This window comes from Bufo gargarizans, chromosome 7 (genome assembly GCF_014858855.1).
Source record: "Bufo gargarizans isolate SCDJY-AF-19 chromosome 7, ASM1485885v1, whole genome shotgun sequence".
NCBI classification, from domain to species: Eukaryota; Metazoa; Chordata; class Amphibia; order Anura; family Bufonidae; genus Bufo; species Bufo gargarizans.
Genome location: NC_058086.1, coordinates 58944372 through 58970798, shown reverse-complemented (window position 1 = coordinate 58970798; position 26427 = coordinate 58944372). Strand labels below are relative to the sequence as shown.

Sequence of the window (26427 nt, the reverse complement as noted above, 5' to 3'; positions counted from 1 at the left end):
GTTCCACTTTGCTCTGCATTGTTGTTTTCGTTCTGTTTGTATGCCATGTTCTGTCCATAGCCTAGCAGAGCTAATGTGCGTCTGTTTCTGTTATGCCTGTTTCTGTTCTTTTTTGTGGCAGTTTACTCTGCTTCTGTTCATGTCTGTTTGTCCGCCTGCGGAAGTGGGTTCCTAGCTTCCCCGGAGAGGGAATCGCCATCCGATTGCAGCTCTGCCTGGGGCCGCTTAGCTCCCACAGCTTCTGGCTCTGTCCTGTCTATTCCTGGTTTCTGGTATGCCTGTATTTCGCTTCATGCCTGTACTACTGTAGATACCTTCATAGATATCTCCTGGTCCTCCTGACCAGTTGCTACTGTACGGGTGCAGCTCTGGAGTGGCACCTGGCAGCTATCCTATCGGCAAAGTCTATCTCCACCATCAGAGGCTCTAGTGAAGTCCAGGTAGCTGCTTAGTCACGCCCCTTCAGGGTACATACCGTCAGTAGCACAGTGGGTTTCACTTGCTGATCTGTAACAGTACTCTGCGGCACGTTTGCCATTGTTATGTGCTTCTGTTACCTTGCATTTAAGTTTCTGTGTTCCGTAGTCTGTTTTGCCGTGTCCTGCCTTGCCTGACGTCTCGGGGGGTTCCCGGCACTTTACAACTGATAACTAGAGTCTGCCATATAAACCTGGCTTAAGAAGAGCAGATTTTGGATAGCTATATTTTAAATTGCTACACATCATACAAATGTACAGTACAGTGCACAGATTTGACAGAAAGTATGAAATTACTTTGGGTGTTTCCACTGAATCAGTGTTTCCATGCCACTTGTACATCAAAAACATCTCCAGAATCTTCCCCACACTAAACTCCCCCTTCTTCAATCCATCCTGAATGCCAGGTTCAGCTGTCTGTCCAACCACTGCACCAAAACCTCCACCCTGCGCCAGTCATTGCACTGGTTGTCCATACAGTATAGTATACAATTTATATTTCTTACTCTCAACCACAAAGCACTTTAATCCCTCCACCTACTCCCTAAATCTCCTCCCTCATCTCTGCTCTCCATTCTGCTAAGGATCTAAGACAAACATTCGCCAAAACTTTTCTAGAATTGCACCCGTTCTTTGGAATTCACTACCTGCCAAGGCCAATAAGATAATGGTTTGCATCAAAAGGGGCAGATAGATGGGGGGCATGATGAGAACATAGTCCTGCCACTTTACAAATAACTAGTCTGACCACACATGGGGGACTGTGTACAGTTCTGGGCTCCTGCAAACAAGGCAGACATAGCAGAGCTGGAGAGGGTTCAGAGGAGAGCAACTAAAGTAATAACTAGAATGAGGGAATTACAATACCCTGAAAGATTATCAAAATTAGGGTTATTCACTTTATAAAAAAGATGACTGAGGGGAGATAATAACTATGTATAAATATATCAGGGGTCAGTACAGAGATCTCTCCCATCATCTATTTATCCCCAGGACTGTGACTGTGACAAGGGGACATCCTCTGCGTCTGGAGGAAAGAAGGTTTGTACACAAACATAGAAGAGGATTCTTTACGGTAAGAGCAGTGAGACTATGGAGCTCTCTGCCTGAGGAGGTGATGATGGTGAGTTCACTAAAAGGGTTTAAGAGGGGCCTGGATGTATTTCTGGAGCTGTAATAATATTACAGGCTATAGCTACTAGAGAGGGGTCGTTGATCTAGGGAGTTATCTGATTGCCTGATTGGAGTCGGGAAGGAATTTCTTTCCCCTTAAGTGAGGAAAATTGGCTTCTACCTCAGTTTTATTTATTTTTTTCCTTCCTCTGGATCACAGGATAACAGGTCGAACTGGGAGGACAGATGTCTTTTTTTGGCCTTATGTACTATGTTACTATGTTATTATGTTACTATGTTAAATAATCAGTTGTATGCTTGCTTTAAAGCATAGAACTCCTAATCTGATTTTGTTAGTCCACCTTCCTTCTATATTGTCCCCCCACACTCCATGCACCCGAATGCACTTTATGTCTCTGCATATACATACACAGCGCACAAAAATTGTATACACAGAGCACCATAGGGTAGTAGGTTCTGTACACTATAAGGCGTGAGATGAGTAGATGGGAACTCGACTTTGTAGATTGTGTACTGACACTAATTCTAGAAAAACAGATAAATCCCAAGTTCTGTGTCTTTCACCCTGAAGACCATATACGAGTCTGGTGTACAATTAGCCCAAGTGATGACTGGAAGATATGGCCACACTGCTGTGTAGTCAGCAGAAGGAAATCCAAGGTGGAATAAAGTGCAGATATCATAATTGAAGACAATTTATTTCAGGAGCAGCCAGCTCCCTTTCGTTATGTCCAATTACCTGAAATGTCTTCAAGCTATCTGCACCTTGGATTTCCTTCTTCTTACCACTACAGCAGCGCGGCCAAATCTTCCAATCATTTTGCATCACATGGGCTTGTCATACACAGAAACTGGCTGGGTGCGTCAGGATAACAACTACCGTCACACGCAAACATTGATAGTGCAGCCCTAAACTTCCTGGATCCACTATCCCTACCTACTTGTATGATCATCCTAGGCAGCGAGACCCCCCACTGGGTGACAGTCCCTATACTGCAATATGTGAAGGCGGCACACAATCAGGAACTAACAAACAAATGAACACTGGAGAGAGCAGTCGTACTGAAAAAGGATCAAAAGCCAGTCAGTAAATACAGTACAAGTACACTACGCCAGTGGCAAGCAAGAAAACATAAAATATAAAAAAAAAGAGTCAGAACCAGGAGATCAATACGATACCAAACGCCAGAAGCAGAAAATGTCACAACATCCAACCCATAAAGCCAAAAGCCAGAGGAATCTTCAATAATTGCAAGGAACAGTAGGTGGAGCCAGAGAACAGAAATTCACTGGCATCTGTACTCTGCAGAAACCGGCCTTTATACTGAAAGAAAGGCAGCTCATGCTGGCGTGCCAGCACACCGGGTGGAGCTGCCGCACCCTGCGCCATGATATTCAGGAACCTCCTAATTGGTGTGGAGCTCCGACATCAGCAAGGGCCTTCTTACGATCCTGCTTCCCCCGGCAAACGGACTGTGCTGACGCACTGGCGACCGGGGGAAGCCATGACAGTGACGTTCTCATAGCTGCTTTCTGTATACTTTCTATAAAAGATGGTTGGATGATCCCTACACAAATAAGCACTTTTACCTTTTGTATAAGCTCTCGAGAGCAGGGACCTTAGGCCTCTTGCTTAAGTTTTTAATTAGTTTGTTACTATGTTATGTCTAATTTATCTGTGCATGTACCCTCCGAAATGTAAATTGCTAGTAGGGTTAACAAGGACATATAGAATGGTCCATCTAGTCTGCCCTTATAGTATTTCTTTTCTATGTTTCTATCTGGGTAACTATGATAGATATGTGTATACATGAGTGATAGCACTATATCAATGTGTGTGCCTTATTTTTTTTTTTTTTTTTAGCATTTTTGGCCTTTGCATGCTGGATCTCTAATTCTTAGTTTATTCATTTCTACCCATAGAGTACACACAGAAACAGGGGATTCTGCTTCCTGACTCTGTCACTCAGAATCATTCAAAAGCACTATATGGGACATTACAGAGAAGTTCTGAACAGCATAGATGTGAATAAAGCACTTAGGATGAGATATAACACTCACTATTAACTGCTGACCAATGTCTGTGTTGTCTGGTCACTGCTTCTCTCTGCACTTGCTCTCTTCCCCTCCTCCTGTTCTGCTCTATAGACGTCTATGTATGCAACCTAATCCTTTAGTGAGCAGACAGCATACCTTGGTCTCACAGGATGGATTTCTCACAAAGCTCAGAGAGAAATTTAGCTTAGAAAAGTGGGAGGAAGAAACAGCTGATAACTCTAAAACAAGACAGTTATCTGTTATAGTATATGTTACGTGAAATTGTGTGAAAATACATTGGAAATCTGTCAGCAGATTTGTTCCTATGAAACTGGCTGACCTGTTACATGAGCACTTGGAATCTGAAGGCATCTGTGTTGGTCCCATGTTCCTATGTGCCCGCATTGCTGAAAAAAATGATGTTTTTATACTTGCAAATGAGCCTCTAGGAGCAACGGGGGCGTTGCCGTTACACCTAGAGGCTCTGCTCTCTCTGAAACTGCCTCATCCTCTCCAGTTTGATGGACAGGGCCAGGCAGTGAAAACGTTATCACGCCTGGCTCTGATTTCTCAAAAAGTGCAGAGGGCACAGCAGTTGCAGAGTCTGGAGTAATGGCAATGCCCCCGTTGCTCCTAGAAGCTCATTTGCATATATCAACATATCATATTTCTCAGCAATAAGGGCAAATATGAACATGGGACTAACACAGATGCCTCCAGCTGCCAAGAGCACATGTAACAGGTCAGCAAGTTTTATACCGTAGGTACAAAACTGCTGACAGATGCCCATTAAAAATATAATTACTGCTGATTGTCCAATCACATCTGCTGGCAGTTTGTTCCAAGCATCTAGTACTTTTTCCGTAACATAATATATTATGACATTGCCTTGCCAAGCGAGCTTGTCTCCACACTGTTCTCATGAACACTTATTTTCCTAAGCGCTGTATGTGAGACCCAAGGTTTAGGTTACGATGTTGGTAAACTCACCTCCCAGCACAGCAGAAAGTAGAATATGCGTGCCATACTTCTTTATCAAGTTCTCTGTGATTTGCGAGGAGGTGGGTCTCCTTCCCAACTGACGGATGTTCCGGACAAACTCTGGAGCTAGTGTTAGGTTTGGAAATTCCTTACTCTCCAGCGCCATGTTCTTCACTTTCCAGCGACCAAACTCTCTGAGAAGATAAAGACATTTTATTTTTTCACAACATATTCAAGAGTAAAATGTTTGAAATAAAAAGAAATTAGATTTCGCTCGCTCGACGTAAAGCGTATTGTTCTTCGTATTTGCTTTATTTAACAGATTGAAGTGCCAAACCATTTCCCAGCAGTAGACGCTGATGAAGCCGTGCCTCTAATGGATGATTATTACAGAATTTGTAGACCACTTTAATGCGTTTTTAAACCAATTTTCCATCAAATGTGCATATTCCATATTAATCTATTAGGAGACTACAATCGCATGCACGCATATCATAAAGCAGCATTGACGCAGACTTCGTGTCCAATTAAATGGCTCCACCAGAAGAAGCACTCATCCACAGGTTGGCACCACTGGAAAGTTCTTAGAGAAGTACTTACGTGACCGCGGTAAATCCAAAGTATGAAGTGTCAAGCGTACGTTAAGTTCTTAAGTGTTGCATCAAGTATTATGACTGGATTCTAATTGCTGCATGGGCCAAAGTAAAACTACTGGTTTGTCTTTCCTACTATTATGGAATTTCAATGAACGCTTATAAATTGATGAAACTAGAGTGATAATAGGACATGAAAAGTTTCACCAAACTTTCCATAAAAGTTCACTTGTCTAAAATAATGCTACCTTTATTATATTTATTGTACATTTCTGCTTCAGGTTAGTATGAGATTAATGGAATAGAACAGAGCGGCTCTGGATAGAGGGGTAGTTACCTGCTGTGCTTTCTAAACTGTTTTTTGCCACCTACAAAATGCAGTCGGAGAGCCACTATGGGGATAATTGATCTCTATAACAACCTTTGCCTGCCACCCACATAGACCATCACTGTCCATCAAAGTGCAAACACATTTTCTTCACATATTTATTTTTCGGCTTAAAGGGAACCTGTGACTAGAGATGAGCGAATCCCACGAAGTGGAATTCGATCAGAATTTCAGGATAAATTTGATTCGCCTAGAAGCCGAATTTCCTCATGCTTTGTGTCAGCGAATTAATTTATCCTGAAATAGTATAAAAAAACTAAAAAATTCTAACTTACCTCCTCCATTTGCTCGCGACGGGCCTCCAGCCTCCATCTTGCTTGAAGATCTCGGCCAAAATCCGGTGATGACTTAAGTGCCGCACAGGATTTCAACCGACATCTTCAAACAAGATGGCGGTGGCCGGCCTGTCGTGCGCAAACGGAGGCAGTAAGTTTAATGTAATTGTTTTTTTATTGCTAAATTTACACTGTTTTTAAACTCAGATGCCTCGATCATGTATGAACGCGGCATCTGAGGGGTACAATGATGGGGGCGGCTCTATCGCAGATCCCTGTCATTGCACCCGCTACTTACAAACAAAAGCGCTTTGTGACGAAGTAATTTGTCACAAAACAATTTAGTTTTTTTTATTCGACTAAGCAGCCGAATCAAATTTTTAAGAAATTCGCTTATCTCTACCTGTCACCATGAAAATGCATTGTAAGCTACAGGCAGCAGGTTATAGAGCAGAAGGAGCTGAGCAGATTGATACACAGTTTCATATAAAGCATATAAAGCAGTTTAAACATACCCTTAGGCTACGTGCACACGACAGGTTCTCAGAACCATGTCCTATTTTTGGTCTTTTTCACGCCCGTACAGACCCCATTGAAATCTCTCTGAACAGCTGATACATAAACTATGAGGCACAGTGATCAGGCGAGTGCGGTTTAGCAATTTGTGAAGGTCTTAGCACCTGAATCCTCACAGATCAAAACTTCTAAGGCAGGGGTCAGCAACCTCCTGCACTCCGGCTGTTGTGAAACTACAACTCCCAACATGCTCCATTCACTTCTGTGGGAGTTCTTAGAACAGCCAAGCAAGTGTGCATGCTGGGAGTCGTAGTTTCACCACACCTGGAGTGCCGGAGGTTGCTGATCCTTGTCCTAAGGTTTTTTTCACATTTGTGTTATAGGTCTCCAACGTACCTGTTGCCCAAAAAAAAACTGACTGAGGGGTGTAATATACCTAAAATATACTTTCTAACATAGAAAGTATAAAGTGCATTTGTATTGTGCATCAGTTGTGTGCGGTTCTGCTGCAATACCGCAGCTATATAGAGGGACAAGCGTTATTCGAACAACTATTTGAAACGGGTGTGATATACCTGTTGCCCTCAAAAAAACTAATTGAGGGGTGTGATCAGGGCCGCCATCAGGGGGGTACAGCCAATACCCCAGTAAGGGGCCCAGACCCTAGGGGGGGGCCCGGCCAGTTCCAATTTAAAAAATAAATAAAATAAAATTCCCCCCCCTCCCATTTGTCAGTGACTTGAGTTAAACTTTATTGCATCGCTAGAGGGGGGCAATTGATTATTCCTTGCTAGTGATGTCCGGTTCATGAACGAATCGTTCATTTGAATCGATTCAGTTCACTGAACCGGAGGAGTCAATTCCTCTGACTGAGCCGATCCGAGTGAAGCCGCTCAGTCTGACCCAGCACACAATAGCAGAGCCGCTGGCAGCAGGGAGGGGAGGGGCTCGGGAGGAGTGTAATCTGATCCTAGAGTGGAAGCTGCTTCTGCCAGCCCCTCCCCTCCCCGCCCACCAACCAATCAGAGCTGAGGCAAGGCAAGCACTAGCAGCTCTGAGTCTGAGTCACTGACACAAATATAGGGAGTCTAAGAATCGAATGAGCATCAGGTTAAAAGAATCTAAAGATCCGACTGCAAGCAGAGTTTTGGTGTCCGCCTCCAGAGCGGAATGGAGGCAGAACGGATGCATTCTGAGCGGATCCTTATCCATTCTGAATGCATTGGGGCAAAACTGATCTGTTTGGGGCCGCTTGTGAGATCCCTGAAACAGATCTCACAGGCGGACCTAGAAACGGCAGTGTGAAAGTGGCCTGTGCCGCATACTGAGCTGAGCTTTTTCAAAGGCTCCAAATTATTTATTTTCATATTGATCCTTATGTTGTCTACTTGGCTCGGCAGCTCTATGTTGTGTGGTCTTTGCTCGGGGGTAAAATGCAAAGCTGTTTTCTGGATTATCCCACAGGGCCAGGATCCTCCATCACTTATTGTTATTAACCCCTCCCTTGCCAGCCCACCCAGCCCTATTTAGCTTTGTGTTCAGCTTTGAAAAAAATGTTTAGGCCATGAAGGGGTTAATTAAGTGTTGGAGGGGTGGGGGGTGTTATTGTGCATATTGTGTTTGGGATCCATTTAACCACTTCAGCCCCGCTAGCTGAAACCCCCTTCATGACCAGAGCACTTTTTACACTTCGGCACTACACTCCTTTCACCGTTTATCGCTCGGTCATGCAACTTACCACCCAAATGAATTTTACCTCCTTTTCTTCTCACTAATAGAGCTTTCATTGGGTGGTATTTTATTGCTGCTGACATTTTAACTTTTTTTGTTATTAATCGAAATGTAACGATTTTTTTGCAAAAAAATGACATTTTTCACTTTCAGCTGTAAAATTTTGCAAAAAAAACGACATCCATATATAAATTTTTCACTAAAATTATAGTTATACATGTCTTTGATAAAAAAAAATGTTTGGGCAAAAAAAAAATGGTTTGGGTAAAAGTTATAGCGTTTACAAACTATGGTACAAAAATGTGAATTTCCGCTTTTTGAAGCAGCTCTGACTTTCTGAGCACCTGTCATGATTCCTGAGGTTCTACAATGCCCAGACAGTAGAAAAACCCCACAAATGACCCCATTTCGGAAAGTAGACACCCTAAGGTATTCGCTGATGGGCATAGTGAGTTCATAGAACTTTTTATTTTTTGTCACAAGTTAGCGGAAAATGATGATGATTTTTTATTTTTATTTTTTTCTTACAAAGTCTCATTTTCCACTAACTTGCGACAAAAAATAAAAAATTCTAGGAACTCGCCATGCCCCTCACGGAATACCTTGGGGTGTCTTCTTTCCAAAATGGGGTCACTTGTGGCGTAGTTATACTGCCCTGGCAATTTAGGGGCCCAAATGTGTGAGAAGAACTTTGCAATCAAAATGTGTAAAAAATGACCGGTGAAATCCGAAAGGTGCACTTTGGAATATGTGCCCCTTTGCCCACCTAGGCTGCAAAAAAGTGTGACACATCTGGTATCGCCGTACTCAGGAGAAGTTGGGGAATGTGTTTTGGGGTGTCATTTTACATATACGCATGTTGGGTGAGAGAAATATCTTGGCAAAAGACAACTTTTCCAATTTTTTTATACAAAGTTGGCATTTGACCAAGATATTTTTCTCACCCAGCATGGGTATATGTAAAATGACACCCCAAAACACATTCCCCAACTTCTCCTGAGTACGGCGATACCAGATGTGTCACACTTTTTTGCAGAAAAGGTGGGCAAAGGGGCACATATTCCAAAGTGCACCTTTCAGATTTTGCAGGCCATTTTTTACAGATTTTGATTGCAAAGTTCTTCTCACACATTTGGGCCCCTAAATTGCCAGGGCAGTATAACTACGCCACAAGTGACCCCATTTTGGAAAGAAGACACCCCAAGGTATTCCGTAAGGGGCATGGCGAGTTCCTAGAATTTTTTATTTTTTGTCGCAAGTTAGTGGAATATGAGACTTTGTAAGGAAAAAAGAAAAAAAAAGAAAAATCATCATTTTCCGCTAACTTGTGACAAAAAATAAAAAATTCTAGGAACTCGCCGTGCCCCTCACGGAATACCTTGGGGAGTCTTCTTTCCAAAATGGGGTCACTTGTGGCATAGTTATACTGCCCTGGCAATTTAGGGGCCCAAATGTGTGAGAAGTACTTTGCAATCAAAATGTGTAAAAAATGGCCTGCGAAATCCGAAAGGTGCACTTTGGAATATGTGCCCCTTTGCCCACCTTGGCTGCAAAAAAGTGTCACACATCTGGTATCGCCGTACTCAGAAGAAGTTGGGGAATGTGTTTTGGGGTGTCATTTCACATATAACCATGCTGGGTGAGAGAAATATCTTGGCAAAAGATAACTTTTCCCATTTTTTTATACAAAGTTGGCATTTGACCAAGATATTTCTCTGACCCAGCATGGGTATATGTAAAATGACACCCCAAAACACATTGCCCAACTTCTTCTGAGTACGGCGATACCAGATGTGTGACACTTTTTTGCAGCCTAGATGCGCAAAGGTGCCCAAATTCCTTTTAGGAGGGCATTTTTAGACATTTGGATCCCAGACTTCTTCTCACACTTTCGGGCCCCTAAAAAGCCAGGGCAGTATAAATACCCCACATGTGACCCCACTTTGGAAAGAAGACACCCCAAGGTATTCAATGAGGGGCCTGGCGAGTTCATAGAAATTATTTTTTTTTTTGCATAAGTTAGCGGAAATTGTTTTTTTTTTGTTTTTTTCTCACAAAGTCTCCCTTTCCGCTAACTTAGGACAAAAATTTCAATCTTTCATGGACTCAATATGCCCCTCACGGAATACCTTGGGGTGTCTTCTTTCCGAAATGGGGTCACATGTGGGGTATTTATACTGCCCTGGCTTTTTAGGGGCCCTAAAGCGTGAGAAGAAGTCTGGAATATAAATGTCTAAAAATGTTTACGCATTTGGATTCCGTGAGGGGTATGGTGAGTTCATGTGAGATTTTATTTTTTGACACAAGTTAGTGGAATATGAGACTTTGTAAGAAAAAAACAAAAACAAAAACAAACAAAAAATTTCCGCTAACTTGGGCCAAAAAACATATGTCTGAATGGAGCCTTACAGGGGGGGGGGGGTGATCAATGACAGGGGGGTGATCACCCATATAGACTCCCTGATCACCCCCCTGTCATTGATCACCCCCCTGGTAAGGCTCCATTCAGACGTTCGTATGATTTTTACGGATCCATGGATCGGATCCGCAAAACACATGCGGACGTCTGAATGGAGCCTTACAGGGGGGTGATCAATGACAGGGGGTGATCAGGGAGTGTATATGGGTGATCACCCCTTTGTCATTGATCACCCCCTGTAAGGCTCCATTCAGACGTCCGCATGATTTTTACGGATCCATGGATACATGGATCGGATCCGCAAAACACATGCGGATGTCTGAATGGAGCCTTACAGGGGGGTGATCAATGACAGGGGGTGATCAGGGAGTGTATATGGGTGATCACCCCTCTGTCATTGATCACCCCCTGTAAGGCTCCATTCAGACGTCCGCATGATTTTTACGGATCCATGGATACATGGATCGGATCCGCAAAACACATGCGGATGTCTGAATGGAGCCTTACAGGGGGGTGATCAATGACAGGGGGTGATCAGGGAGTGTATATGGGTGATCACCCCTCTGTCATTGATCACCCCCCTGTAAGGCTCCATTCAGACGTCCGCATGATTTTTACGGATCCATGGATACCAAAACACATGCGGACATCTGAATGGAGCCTTACAGGGGGGTGATCAATGACAGGGGGTGATCAGGGAGCGTATATGGGTGATCACCCCTCTGTCATTGATCACCCCCTGTAAGGCTCCATTCAGACGTCCGCATGATTTTTACGGATCCATGGATACATGTATCGGATCCGCAAAACACATGCGGATGTCTGAATGGAGCCTTACAGGGGGGTGATCAATGACAGGGGGTGATCAGGGAGTGTATATGGGTGATCACCCCTCTGTCATTGATCACCCCCCTGTAAGGCTCCATTCAGACGTCCGCATGATTTTTACGGATCCATGGATACCAAAACACATGCGGACGTCTGAATGGAGCCCTACAGGGGGGTGATCAATGACAGGGGGGTGATCAATGACAGGGGGTGATCAGGGAGTGTATATGGGTGATCACCCCTCTGTCATTGATCACCCCCCTGTAAGGCTCCATTCAGACGTCCGCATGATTTTTACGGATCCATGGATACCAAAACACATGCGGACGTCTGAATGGAGCCCTACAGGGGGGTGATCAATGACAGGGGGGTGATCAATGACAGGGGGTGATCAGGGAGTGTATATGGGTGATCACCCGCCTGTCATTGATCACCCCCCTGTAAGGCTCCATTCAGACGTCCGCATGTGTTTTGCGGATCCGATCCATGTATCCATGGATCCGTAAAAATCATACGGACGTCTGAATGGAGCCTTACAGGGGGGTGATCAATGACAGGGGGTGATCAGGGAATCTATATGGGTGATCATCCGCCTGTCATTGATCACCCCCCTGTAAGGCTCCATTCAGACGTCCGCATGTGTTTTGCGGATCCGATCCATGTATCCGTGGATCCGTAAAAATCATACGGACGTCTGAACGGAGCCTGACAGGGGGGTGATCAATGACAGGGGGGTGATCAATGACAGGGGGGTGATCAGGGAGTTTATATGGGGTGATCATGGGTGATCAGGGGTTCATAAAGGGTTAATAAGTGACGGGGGGGGAGTGTAGTGTAGTGTTTGGTGCGACTTTACTGACCTACCTGTGTCCTCTGGTGGTCGATCCTAACAAAAGGGACCACCAGAGGACCAGGTAGGAGGTATATTGGACGCTGTTATCAAAACAGCGTCTAATATACCTGTTAGGGGTTAAAAAATTCGGATCTCCAGCCTGCCAGCGAGCGATCGCCGCTGGCATGCTGGAGATCCACTCACTTACCTTCCGTTCCTGTGAGCGCGTGCGCCTGTGTGCGCACGTTCACAGGAAATCTCGGCTCTCGCGGGAGGACGCGTATATGCGTCCACCCAGAAGAGCAGGGCCGCCGGCAGGACGCAATCCTGCGTACGGCGGTCCTGAGGAGGTTAACAAGTTTGACCAGTTGGGTTTGAGAGTGGTTGAGTGTCATCCACAGATCCCCCATAAAAGTGTCATCCACAGATCCCCCATAAAAGTGTCATCCACAGATCCCCCATAACAGTGTGTCATCCACAGTACCCCATAACAGTGTGTCATCCACAGATCCCCCATAACAGTGTGTCCTCCACAGATCCCCCATAACAGTGCCATCCACAGATCCCCATAACAGTGTTTGTCATCCACAGATTCCTCATAACAGTGTGTCTCATACACAGATCCCCATAACAGTGTGTCATCCACAGATCCCCCATAACAGTGTGTTATCCACAGATCCCCCATAACAGTGTGTCATCCACAGATCCCCCATAACAGTGTGTCATCCACAGATCCCCCATAACAGTGTGTCATCCACAGATCCCCCATAACAGTGTGTCATCCACAGATCCCCCATAACAGTGTTATCCACAGATCCCCATAACAGTGTTCGTCATCCACAGATTCCTCATAACAGTGTGTCATCCACAGATTCCCCCCATAACAGTGTGTCATCCACAGATCCCCCATAACAGTGTGTCATCCACAGATTCCTCATAACAGTGTGTCATCCACAGATTCCCCCCATAACAGTGTGTCATCCACAGATCCCCCATAACAGTGTCATCCACAGATTCCCCCATAACAGTGTGTCATTCACAGATTCCCCCATAGCAGTGTGTCATCCACAGATTCCCCCCATAGCAGTGTGTCATCCACAGATTCCCCCCATAACAGTAAGTCCTCCACAGATTCTCCCCATAACAGTAAGTCATCCACAGATTCCCCCCATAACAGTAAGTCATCCACAGATCCCCCATAACACTGTAACAGTACACCTTGTGCTTTAAAGGTGTTTTTTTCTTAAATGTGCCAGGGGAAGATTGTTAGGGCAGATTAGAACAGGTAGTGTAGTTAGTGTTAGTGTAGGGTCCTGCTTAAAAGAGTCTACCTTGTCGTGGTAGCAGGCTTCATATTATTTGGTCAAAAATTTATTCCTTACTGAAATCGCTGATTATCACTTTTTCCTGTCTTTGTAGTTGTAAAAAAATAATGAAATTGGGGGTAGGTCCTTGGGGGTGGAGGGGAGGTGGAGTCAGGACGGATTCTAAATCGGCGGGGTAGGAGGGGGGGGCCAGGCCTTGAGCTGTGTAAGGGGCCCCAAAATTTCTGATGGCAGCCCTGGGTGTGATATACCTGCTTCCACAAAATACTGATAATGGGTTTGATATACCTGCTTTCACCAAATATTATTTGAGTGGTGCGATATACCTGCTTCCACAAAATAATGATAAAAAGGTTTGATATACCTGCTTCCACCAAATATTAATCGAGGGCTGCGATATACCCGCTTCCACAAAATACTGATTAAGGGGTTTAATAAACCTGCTTACACAAAATACTGATTAAGGGGTTTAATAGACCTACTTCCACAAAATACTGATTGAGGGCTGCGATATACCTGCTTCCAAAAAATACTGTTCTTTTCTAGGGACTTAGGCACAGGGTCATTTTGAAAATGACAGGCAGAGAAAGAGGCAGGCCGTTCCACAGGGGTGGTAGGGGTTGGGCAGGTGCACCAGGCTGGAGCCTAAGTGGGAAGTTGGAGAAGGCGCGTGCGATTACTTCAAAGGGCACACCAGAGTTTGTTGAGTGGCTCACTCACCCTTCCACTTCTGCACCCTTCTCATCCTCTGTATCTGCACCCTCCTCACTCTCTGCTGTGTGCACCTCCAAAGACACCACCACCACCATAGCCCCTCCACTCGAGTCAGAGGAATTATTTTCCCATCCATTCCCAGACCTTACCAATGCGCAGCCATTCTTGACATCAGATGAGGAAAAGGAGGTAGCAACGACCGCCACCCAGCGGTCTGACAACAGTACACAGATCAGCCCAAGGAGGGAGGTCCCGCTGTTGCTTCCTACTCCGAGATCTCAAATGTCAGTGGTGGTGAAGGTGACGATGATGACCTGTCGATGTACATCACGTGGGTGCCCACAAGAGAGGAAGAGGAGGGGAGTTCAGAGGGAGAGACTGAGCAGCAGCGAGGGAGGAGAAGCAGACAGAGATCGCAGGGCACAGGAGGCAAAAAGCAGACTGCAAATGTATCTGGAGCAAGCAATCCACCATGCACGGTCACTTCTGGCGCTCCCAGGACGCCGGATACATGGCTCCGCAGTGTGGGCTTTTTTTAAAGTGTCAGCTGCTGACAATAGTATTGCCATCTGCAGCCTGTGCTGTCAATGCATAAGTCACGGTAAGCCCAACACTCACATAGGGACGTCCGCCTTAAGAAGGCACCTAGCCGCCCATCACCAAGTCCAGTGGGAGCAACGCCGTCAGAACCCTCAAAGCCACACTCCCAGCCTTCCGTATCCTGCCTCTTCTCCTTCTCCTCTCTCCTCCCATTTGTCATCCACTCAACCTTCCACCGTGCCATCATCACCTTCATCTGGCAGAAGGCAGGATTCCGTGGCCCAAATGTTTGAGCGTAAAAAGTTGATGACGCCGGATAACTTATTTGCCCAACGGCTGACCGCTGGCTTGTCTGAACTGCTAGCCCACCAATTACTGCCATATAAACTGGTGGACTCGGAGGCCTTTAGAAAATTTGTGGCCATTGGCACACCACAATGGAACATTGGAGCCACATCGGTCCTACACTGCATTTAGCTCTGCGGTCACAGGCCGATCAGTGGCTAACCCCGCTCAATTTTACAGTTGGTAAAGTGGTGTACGACAATGGTGCCAATCTGATGAGTGCGCTGAAACCGGTCAAAATGGCACACGTGCCGTGCATGGCATACGTCCTGAACTTAGTCGTGCAGAAATTTGTTGCCAATTACCCCGAGGTCTGGGACCTCTTGCGGCAGGCCAGGAAAATCTCTGCCCATTTTAGAAGATCTTACACGACCATGGCTCGCCTTGCTGATGTTCAGCGGTGACGCCACTTGCCCGTCAGACGTCTGGTTTGTGACAGACCGACGCGTTGGAACTCCCCCTTGTACGAATGTAGTAGAGTTAACACTCATGATTTATGAGACGTGTTATTAAAAACTAAATGCGTTAAGCATACACCTTCAATTGCTTTTCAATGGCTTTTGTCTCAAGTTAACGCGATGAGTAAAAAAAATTGAGTTAAGAGCTTGAGTGCTAACCCTGCTACATTTGTATATGCTTAATAGGCTTATCCAGCAGCAACGCGCCGTTAACAACTACCTGTACGAACTCTGCAGCAGGACAGGTTCTGGGGACCTTGGTTTCTTTTCACTGCTCCAGTGGCTGCTCATGCGCGACGCATGCAGACTTCTGCGGACATTTGATGAGATCACCAAACTGGTTAGTCGTCATTGATCAAGCTGTTGAGGAGCAGGAGCTGGAAGATGAGGAAGTCGCAATGTTGAATGAATTCCCAGGGGGGACTACTTCATCTGAGACAAGTCAGCAAGAGTCTGAAGAAGAGTCAGAGTAGGATGTTGGTTGGGGGTAAGAGGAGGAAGAGAAGCAAGAAGAGCAGGCTTTGAAGGGGACTTTTTGGGGACTAAACTTTTTGGGGATCTCTGGTGTTGTCCGTGGCTGGGGGTAGGAGACCGAGGACGAAATTCTCCTGGGCAATGAGCAGGAGGCCAGGGCTATCCACCGCTTCCAATTTAGTGCAAATGGGGGCCTTCATTCTCCAGTGTTTGAAGATGTATAAAAAGCATAAAGGGCAAGGACCAGTACTGGGTGGCAATGTGCTTAGACCCCGGTACAAACCCAAAATGACGAACATGTTAACAGCATTACAATCCTACCGTGCCTGCAAGAAGAGGGCGGTTTGAAGTTGTTTTGGTCACTTCGAATATGAGATAATTCTTGCAGCCAACCCATCGACAGCCACCCTCCGGAACCATCCTCAGGGAACACCTAGACCGACAGATGTCTGACTACATCGAGTTAATGGCCGATGTGGACGCTCTGAGAAGCGAGGAACCCCTGGGGTACTGGGTGTGCAGGCTTGACCTGTGGCCAGAGCTGGCACAATTTGCCATGGAACTCTTGGCTTGCCCCTCGTTGAGTGTCCTGTCTGAAGGGACATTCAGCGCAGCAGGGGGATCATGACTAATAAGCGCACTCGCCTAGCTCATGACAGTGTGGACTACCTCACATTTCTAAAAATGAATGAGGCATGGATCTCGGAGGAATTCAACACCTTTGACGACCACATGTTATTGAATTTCCTCATGCCAGCCCGCACATATCCTCCACCACCCAGAACAAAGAACGGTTCTTGTCTTATGAATATACAGTGCCATAAAGGCCTTTTTTGTCAGGTGAAGGCCTAATTTTTGGAGCCTCTACTCCATTGGCCTACAGTAAAAATGTTATACAATGACTGCCTAATTGTCCTCCAGCCACATCATCACAAGTTATTTTCTGTCAGATGAATGCCTAATTTTTGGGGCTTGTACATACCTACAGTAAAATTTTTATCCATTGACCGACTAATGTACCTCCAGCCACATCATCACAAGTTCTTTTCTGTCAGATGAATGCCTAATTTTTGGGGCCTGTACTAACCTACAGTAAAAATTTTATCCAGTGACCGCCTAATGCACCTCCAGCCACATAATCACTTGTTCTTTTCTATCAGGTGAATGCGTAATTTTTGGGGCCTGTATTTCAGTGGCCTACAGTAAAAATTTTATCCAGTGACCGTCTAATGTACCTCTAGCCACAACACCACAAGTTCTTTTCTGTCAGGTGAATGCCAAAATTTTGGGCCCTGTACTCCAGTGGCCTACAGTAAAAAAAAATTATCCAGGGACTGCCTAATGTACCTCCAGCCACATCATCACAAGTTATTTTCTGTCAGGTAAATACCTACTTTTTTGGACTTGTACTGGCCTACAGTAAAATTTTTATCCAGTGACCGTTGCCTAAAATAATTCTCTAGGCTCCAGCAGGGCACATTTTTGAGAGTTTCCCTTTAAGACACAAAAAAATGGCCCCTGATTAAAATACATATTTTTTGTGGGAATTTTTACCAATGATCCCAATCTGGTATTTCACTATCCATGTTTTGGGACTATTTGTGCACTTCTAGTAAGTATTTGGTGGCTGCAAATATGACCTTAGGGTTTTTCAGGTTTGCCTGCCATTAAAGTCAATGGGGCCTGCTGCGAATGCGTGGCTCGCGAACATTTGATTGCGAACGTGCGTTCTCGTTCGCGAACCGTCCCGGCCGATGTTCGTCCATCACTAGTTATAATGGAAAATAATGGAATTCATAAGACGGAATTAAAAACTAAAACCTTTAGAGGCATTCCATTTTGATCCGTCATGGGCAAGCATAACGGATCCATCTGGTTTCCGTTATGCAGGGCAGAAAAGACAGTCCTCCATCAGCAAACACCTAATGGGTCTCCATGACTACCCTCAATCTTTGACTCTAATTCACATTGAATACAAAGTCACCATATTTTATAAGTGCAAGGACTTATACTAGACATGAACTAATCAATTCCGAAGTCATCCCGAACTTCTTGTGATTTGTTTCAGGGGAATCACACAGAAAGATCTGCGTGTAACACTTATCTGAGTGAGATGAGCAAGCCAATTCTCCTCCCAAAAAGATAAGAGCACCAAATATTCCAGTAGTAGGCTTAACTGAGTGAGATATGCAAACTAGTTCTCTTTCCAAAAGTACAAAAGCAGCTGAATGTCTCAAAAGCAGGGCCGGTGCAACCATATAGGCAAACTAGACGTTCGCCTAGGGCACTGGCCTGCTGGGGCTGCAGCCCTGGGCGAGCGGCTCTTGAGCCACCTCCAGTGCCGTTACAGGGGGGCCAGGAGGTGGAGGTACTTCTTAAATATGGCAGAGCAGACATCTGCTTTCCCTGATAGCAGGTGCCTGCTCTGCCAGTAAATTACCGGAGGAGAGGAGGAGGGAGGCAAGGGAGGCTGTTCTAGCAGCTCCCCACTCCTCCCTCGTGCTCCCTCTGTGATGCCGGAATATGATGTCATGTGTATTTATGTCAGTGAGTGAGTGTATGTATGTCTGTCTTTCTGTCAGTAAATGTATGTGTGTCTGTCATTGAGTGTCTGTGTGTGTATGTCAGTGAGTGTGGATGTCTGTCGGTCAGTAAGTGTCTGTGTGTTTGTCAGTGAGTATGTGTATGTCTGCCAGTGAGTGAGAGTCTGTCAGTGAGTTTCTGTGTGTGTTTGTTTCAGTGGGTAGGTGTCTGTCTGTCAGTGAGTGTCTGTCAGTGAGTGAGTGTGTGTCTGTCTGTCAGTGAGTATGTCTGTCAGTGAGTTTCTGTGTACGTCATTCAGTGAGTGTCTGAGTGCTTGTCTGTCTGTCAGTGAGTATATATATGTCTGTCTGTCAGTAAGTGTATGTGTCAGTGAGTTTCTGTGTACGTCATTCAGTGAGTGTCTGAGTGTGTGAGTGCGTCAGTGCGTCAGTGCCTCAGTGCCTCAGTGCCTCAGTGCCTCAGTGTGTCAGTGCGTCAGTGCGAGCGGCAAAAATCCTTGCACCGGCCCTGCTCAAGAGACAATTGATCTTGTTAGCTGAGCGGCCTTGGGGGTGTTCTTTCTCATTAGGGATACCACATAGTATGCATGAGGAGTATTGCAGCTCAGCCAATATTGCTGTGAGTTTCTGAGAAACATATATGTAAATGTGCATATCTTATATCTGCTGGCATCAGATAGGCTTAGTGTTTTTTTTCTTTTTAGAAAAAAAGTTAATTTGAATACCTTTCCCAGAAATACAAAGGTATGCAAATTAGCTTTACCTCCAAAAAGAAAAGAAAACTATGCCAGCAGATGTAAGATATGCTAATTTGCATGTATGTGTCCCAGAAATGCAGAGCAGCAATGGCTGGACTATAATATTCCTCATGCATACCAAGTGGTCTCCCTAATGAGAAAGAGCACCCACCCAAGCTACTCATCTAACCAGGGTAATATTCTTTGGAGGTAATCAGTCTTCTTGTCTTTTAGAAAGAAGAACTGAATTGCACATCTCTTTTCCAGTGGAGAATTATGTGTGGATCTTTCTCATTCTCAGACCAAAATTTCAAGAAATGTGTTCATCTCTAAACTATGCAAATTGTAGAATCTAACCAAAATGTTAATCAAGGATTTCCTATAAATTCATGTTTTCTCTGTATGAGTTATATAGAAAGAAATTATTCAATTCAATAGATTAATGAAATGTTAAGATATAATAGATGCAATTCTAGGAAAACTACAATAAGACAAGACCTTTAGTGCCAACACAAGACTAACAGTGGAAATAAAAGCACATACAAACATATACCCACAAAACGCAATAAACATGTTTATACGTGAGACCTTCATGCCACTAGTGATGGACGAACATCGGCTAGGACGATCAAATGTTCGCAAAACGCGCATTTGCGGCGGGCCCCATTCAATTTAATGGCAGGCGATACTGAAAAACCTTCAGGTCATATTTGCAGCCACCAAATACATACTGTATATAGAAGTGCACAAATAGTCCCACAACACAGTGACATACCAGAGGGGGATCAATGGCAAGAGCCTAGAAAAAAAATATTTTAGGCCACGGGAGTACAGGCCCCAAAGATTAGGCATTCACCTGACAGAAAAGAACAAGTGATTATGTGGCTGGAGGTACATTAGGCAGTGACTGAATAACAATTTTACTGTAGGCCAGTGGAGTATAGGCCCAAAAAATTTGGCATTCACCTCGCAGAAAAGAACAAGTGATTATGTTGCTGGAGGTATATTAGACGGTCACCGGATAACAATTTTACTGTAGGCCAGTACAGGCCCCAAAAATTAGTCATTTACCTAACAGAAAAAAACAAGTGATGATGTGGCTGGAGGTATATTAGGCGGTCACTGGATAACAATTTTACTGTAGGCCAGTGGAGTACAGGTCCCCAAAATTAGGCATTCACCTGACAGAAAAGAACAAGTGATTATGTGGCTGGAGGTACCGTATATTAGAAGGTCACCGGATAACAATTTTACTGTAGGCCAGTACAGGCCCCAAAAATTAGGCATTCACCTGACAGAAAAGAACTTGTGATGATGTGGCTGGAGGTACATTAGGGAGTCACTGGATAAAAAATTTACTGTAGGCCACTGGAGTAAAAGCCCCCAAAAATTAGGCATTCACCTGACAGAAAAGGCCGCAGAAGTCTGCATGCGTCGCTCATGAGCAGCCACTGGTGTGGTGAAAAGAAACCAAGCTTCCCAGAACCTGTTCTACTGCAGAGTTCATACAGGTAGTCGTTAACAGCATGTTTCTGCTGGAGCAGAGTATCAAGCATATACAAGGTTGAGTTCCAGTGCGTCAGGCAGTCACAAATCAGACGTCTGACTGTCAGAATGTGTCGCTGCTGAACGTCAGTAAGGCGAGCCATTGCTTTGTAAAATCTTCTAAAATGCCCGAAGATTTTCCTGGCCTGCCACAAGACATCCTGGACCCTGGGATATTTGGCAACGAATCGCTGCACGAATAAGTTTAGGACGTGTGCCATGCAAGGCACATGTGTTATTTTGCCCTGTTTCAGCATGCTTAGCAGATTGCACCGTTGTCGTACAATACTTTACCATCTGTCAAATTGAGCAGGGTTATCCACTGATCGGTCTGTGACCGCAGAGCTGAAAGCAGTGCAGAACCGGAGTGGCTCTTGGCTTCCAGGCACAACAGCCGCAGCAGAGCATGGCAACATCTTACCTGGCATGTCGAATAGGTTCTGGGGAAATTGGGGGGTGCAGCGGAAGAGGCGGTAGGAGTGGAAATGGAGGAGTCAGCCGAGGAGGAGACGGAGGATGGAGTAGGAGGAGGAGAAGAGGCAGGCCTGCATGCAATCCGTGGCGGTAACACTAAATCCACACAGGAACCACGGATTCCATGCTTGACAGTTCACCCAGTGGGCAGTAAAAGTTATGTATCTTCCCTGCCCGTGTTTGCTAGACCACGTGTCTGTGGTCAGATGTATCTTGGCACTGACACTGTGTGCCAGAAAAATATTCACTTGCTGCTGAACATGGCCATATAGCTCTGGGATGCCCTTCTGGGAGAAATATTTCCAGGAACTTTCCATTGCTGTGTGCCAATGACCACAAATGGCAGTAGTTGGTGGGCTAGCAGTTCCGACAAGCCAGAGGTCAGCCGTTGGGCAAATAAGTTATCCGGCGTCATGAACTTTTTACGCTCGAACATTTGGGCCACGGAATCCTGCCTTCTTCCAGATGAAGGTGACGATGGCACGGTGGAAAGTGGAGTGGAGGACAAATGGGAGAAGAGAGGAGAAGAGGCAGGATGTGGAGCGCGGACGTGGAGTGTGGCTTTGTGGATTCTGACGGCGTTGCTCCCACTGGACTCTGTGATGGGAGGCCAGGTGCCTTCTTAAGGCGGTCGTCCCTAGGTGAGTGTTGGGCTTACCGCGACTTATGCGTTGACAGCACAGGCTGCAGATGGCAACACTATTGTCAGCGGCCGACACGTAAAAAAAAGCCCACACTGCGGATCCATGTGCCGGCGTCCTGGGAGCGTAAGATCATGTGACTGTATGGTGGATGGCTCGCACCAGATACATTTGCAGTCTGCTTTTTGCCTCCTGTGCACTGTGAGTTCTGCCTGCTTCTCCTCCCTATCTGCTGCTCTGTCTCTCCCTCTGAACTCCCCTTCTCTTCCTTTCTTGTTGGCACCCACGTGACGTCCATCGACACGTCATCACCGTCACCTTCACCACCACTGACATTACAGATCTCGGTGTAGGCAGCAACAGTGGGGACCATCCTTCTTGGGCTGATCTGGGTACTGTCGTCAGACCACTGGGTGGCGGCCATTGCTACCTACTCTTTCTCATCCGATGCCAAGAATGTCTGCGCATTGGTAAGGAATGGATGGGAAAATAATTCCTCTGTCTCGAGCGGAGGGGATATGTTGGTGGTGGTGTCTTTGGGGGTGCACACAGCAGAGAGTGAGGAGAGTGCAGATACAGAGGATGAGGAGGGTGCAGAAACGGAAGGGTGAATGAGCCACTCAACAAACTCTGGTGTGTCCTTTGATGTAATCGCACACACCTTCTCCAACTTTCAACTTAGTCTCTGGCCCGGTGCATCTGCCTGACCTCTTCCACCCCTGTGGAACGGCCTGCCTCTTCCTCTGCTGGTCATTTTCAAATTGACCCTGTGTCAAGGTCCCTAAAAAAGAGCAGTATTTGTGGAAGCAGGTATATCACAGACCTCAATGAATATTCGGTGGAAGCAGGTATATCAATCCCCTTAATCAGTATTTTGAGGAAGCAGGTATATCGCACCCCTCAATCTGTATTTTGTGGAAACAGGTATATAGAACCCCTTAATCAATATTTGGTGGAAGCAGGTATATCGCACCACTCAATCTGTATTTTGTGGAAGCAGGTATATAGAACCACTTAATCAATATTTGGTGGAAGCAGGTATATTGCATTCCTGAATCAGTATTTTGTGGAAGCAGGTATATAGAACCCCTTACTCAATATTTCGTGGAATCAGGAATTTCGCACCCCTCAATCTGTATTTTGTGGAAGCAGGTATATCAACCCCCTTAATTAATATTTTGCTGAAGCAGGTATATCGCACCCCTCAATCAGTATTTTGTGGAAGCAGGTGTATCGTAGGCCTCAATCAGTGTTTGTTGGAAGCAGGTATATTGCAACCCTCAATCAGTATTTTGTGGAGACAGGTATATAGAACCCCTTAATCAATATTTGGTGGAATCAGGTGTATCGCACCCCTCAATCAGTATTTTGTGGAAGCAAGTGTATCGCAGGCCTCAATCAATATTTGGTGGAAGCAGGTATATCGCACGCCTCAATCAGTATTTTGTGGAAACAGGTATATAGAACCACTTAATAAATATTTGTGGAAGCAGGTATATTGCACCCCTCAATCAGTATTTTGTGGAAGCAGGTTTATTGCAGACCTCAATCAGTATTTGTTGGAAGCAGGTATATCGCACCCCTCAATTAGTATTTTGTGGAAGCAGGTATATAGAACCCCTTAATCAATATTTCATGGAATTAGGAATTTCGCACCCCTCAATCTGTATTTTGTGGAAGCAGGTATATCAACCCCCTTAATTAATATTTTGCTGAAGCAGGTATATCGCACCCCTTAATCAGTATTTTGTGGAAGCAGGTGTATCGTAGGCCTCAATCAGTATTTGTTGGAAGCAGGTATATTGCAACCCTCAATCAGTATTTTGTGGAGACAGGTATATAGAACCCTTTAATCAATATTTGGTGGAATCAGGTGTATCGCACCTCTCAATCAGTATTTTGTGGAAGCAGGTTTATTGCAGGCCTCAATCAGTATTTGTTGGAAGCAGGTATATCGCACCCCTCAATCAGTATTTTGTGGAAGCAGGTATATAGAACCCCTTTAATCAGTATTTTATGGAAGCAGGTGTATCGCAGGCCTCAATCAATATTTGGTGGAAGCAGGTATATCAATTCCCTTAATCAGTATTTTGTGGAAGCAGGTATCTCACACTCCTCAATCAGCATTTTGTGGAGGTAGGTATATAGAACCCCTTAATCAATATTTAGTAAAAGCAGGTATATTGCACCCCTCAATCTGTATTTTGTGGAAGCAGGTATATCGGAGGCCTCAATCAATATTGGTGGAAGCAGGTATATCGCACCCCTCAATCAGTATTATGTGGAAGCAGGTATATCAAACCCCTTAATCAGTATTTTGTGAAAGCAGGTATATTGCACCCCTCAATCATTTATTTTTGGGGCAACAGGTATATCACACCCGTTTCAAATAGTTGTTCCAATAGCGTTTTTTCCTCTATATACCTGCGGTATCGCAGCAGAACCGCACACAACTGCTGCACTATACAAATGCACTATAATATATTTTCTATGTTAGAAAGCATATTATAAGTATATCACACTCCTCAGTATATCACACCTATCGATAGCACACCTATACCAGTCCTTAAAAGGACTTTAGTGGCCCTATTAGCTAGCGTTTGGTGTCCCTAACAATCTGTCCCTGCTCTACAAAACAATCTCTCCCTACACTGGCAAACACAGAATGTAAAATGGCTGCCAGATCGAGTTCTTTTATATGGTGGGGGTGTGTCCATGTGCTGAAACCTCTCAATTTGCTGTCCTGTCCCACCTGATGGATGTGTCATGGGTCAATGTTCGGCACAATGCCTGGCGGACGTCGCCATATGTTCGCATGTTCGGCGAATTGTGAACGAGCAAGGGTGAACCGCAAGGCCATCTCTACATACCACATTAACAACAAAGTAAGAAAGGCTCCTAACTAGCAATGTTTGCATAAATCAATTGCAAATTTTAACTTGTAGCATAAAAATGCCTGTTCACAGCCATTCACATAAGTGGTATAAATTTCTATGATGGAAATTATAAAAAAGTCTGCAGAACTAAACTTCACCTATAGCATTTGCTTTTCCTAAGTACTAATAGTGCCTTTTGGTACTCAGATACCCCTAGGGCTTACAGTAAGGCTGAGTTGTAAAAAATATATGAAGCGCGTATCAACACTTACAGACAAAAATAATCACTGACAGATGAAAGGAATCGAATGATAATGACAATGGACGAAGGAGATGAAAGGTCAACAATGGAGCAGACAGAAGATGGGTATGGGATTCAGGTAGAAAGCAGTGAATTATGGCAAACAGAAATAAAGATGCAGCAAAAGTGACCCTGCTCCGCAATATAACCCAGCGAGACATCCAAGCCAAATCAAAATCAAACAGCAATCAGACAGCAGAATCTTCAAAAAGCACAATTACTATGCTAGCAGCAATGAAAGACATTGGAACTACAGGTCCAATTTTACTTTGAAATAATGCCAAGAAAATGCATAGGGCTTTCGCTATACCCTGCAGAGAGGCACAGAAAGTCAGAAGATTTAAAGGAAGGCAAACCAATCAAAAACTCCTCCCTAAGTTAACCAGGCTAAGTAAGTAAAACGATTCCAAGAAAAATCCAATTAAAGACAATCAATTTACACTATTGGAGTGCCAATAAAAATACACAAGGCTTTTGCTATACCCAGCAGAGATGCACAGAAAGTCAGAAGGCAAACTAATCAAAACTCCTCCCTAAATTAACCAGGCTAAATAAGTCAAACAAATTCAGGCAGTTGCCTCAAACAATATTAGTGAACAGGAGAGAATGAGGCTGCAAGGAATTCCCTGTTAGAAGGTTGGATTTTAATTAGTCCCGTTGAAAAAATAATACCAAGGTCTACTGGATACCATGGTATGGAGATATTCTCCTCTAGAAGCACTGCCCCTTGGTAACAATCTCTGTGACACAGCGCCATATGGAGGCACCATATGGCAGCACATGTAGTCCCTACAGTCTGTAGTACAGATCCATAGGTGCTCCAGGTGCTCTAGTGCTAGCTTAACACATGGAAAAATTTTGGCATATTAGGGTCGGGCTACATCGCACAACCAAAAATCAGTGTATAGAAGTGCATCCATTGAACCGAATGGGTTTGCAAAGTGATTTGAAAATTTCAGCTGCCCCAAAATCGCAAAAATTGGGCAGCGTTGGATTTTTTGCGACTCTGGGGTTGCAGAAACTCGTGAGTCGCTCTGAAACTTCACTTCACTGCTACACAGCAATCTTGGATTGTGCAATGGGTGTCGCTGCCAAGGTCGCCATGCAGTCCCAGTCTTAAAGGGGTTGTGTCACTTAGGCAAGTGGCAATTATTATGTAAAGGAAGTTAATACAAGCCACTTGCTAATGTATTGTGTTTGTCCATATTGCCTCCTTTGCTGGCTGGATTCATTTTTCCATCCCA

The 26427-nt window shown here is 44.9% G+C and overlaps 1 protein-coding gene across 1 annotated transcript in view; it reads right to left on the bottom strand.

Moving 5' to 3' along the window:
* The window catches only part of BRINP2 (BMP/retinoic acid inducible neural specific 2), a 284489-nt gene that overhangs the window by 228389 nt on the left and 29673 nt on the right, over positions 1 to 26427 (bottom strand). The window contains exon 2 of the mRNA XM_044301698.1: positions 4638 to 4822. Coding sequence (XP_044157633.1) covers positions 4638 to 4822 — 185 coding nt within the window. The remainder of the gene's footprint in view (positions 1 to 4637; positions 4823 to 26427) is intronic.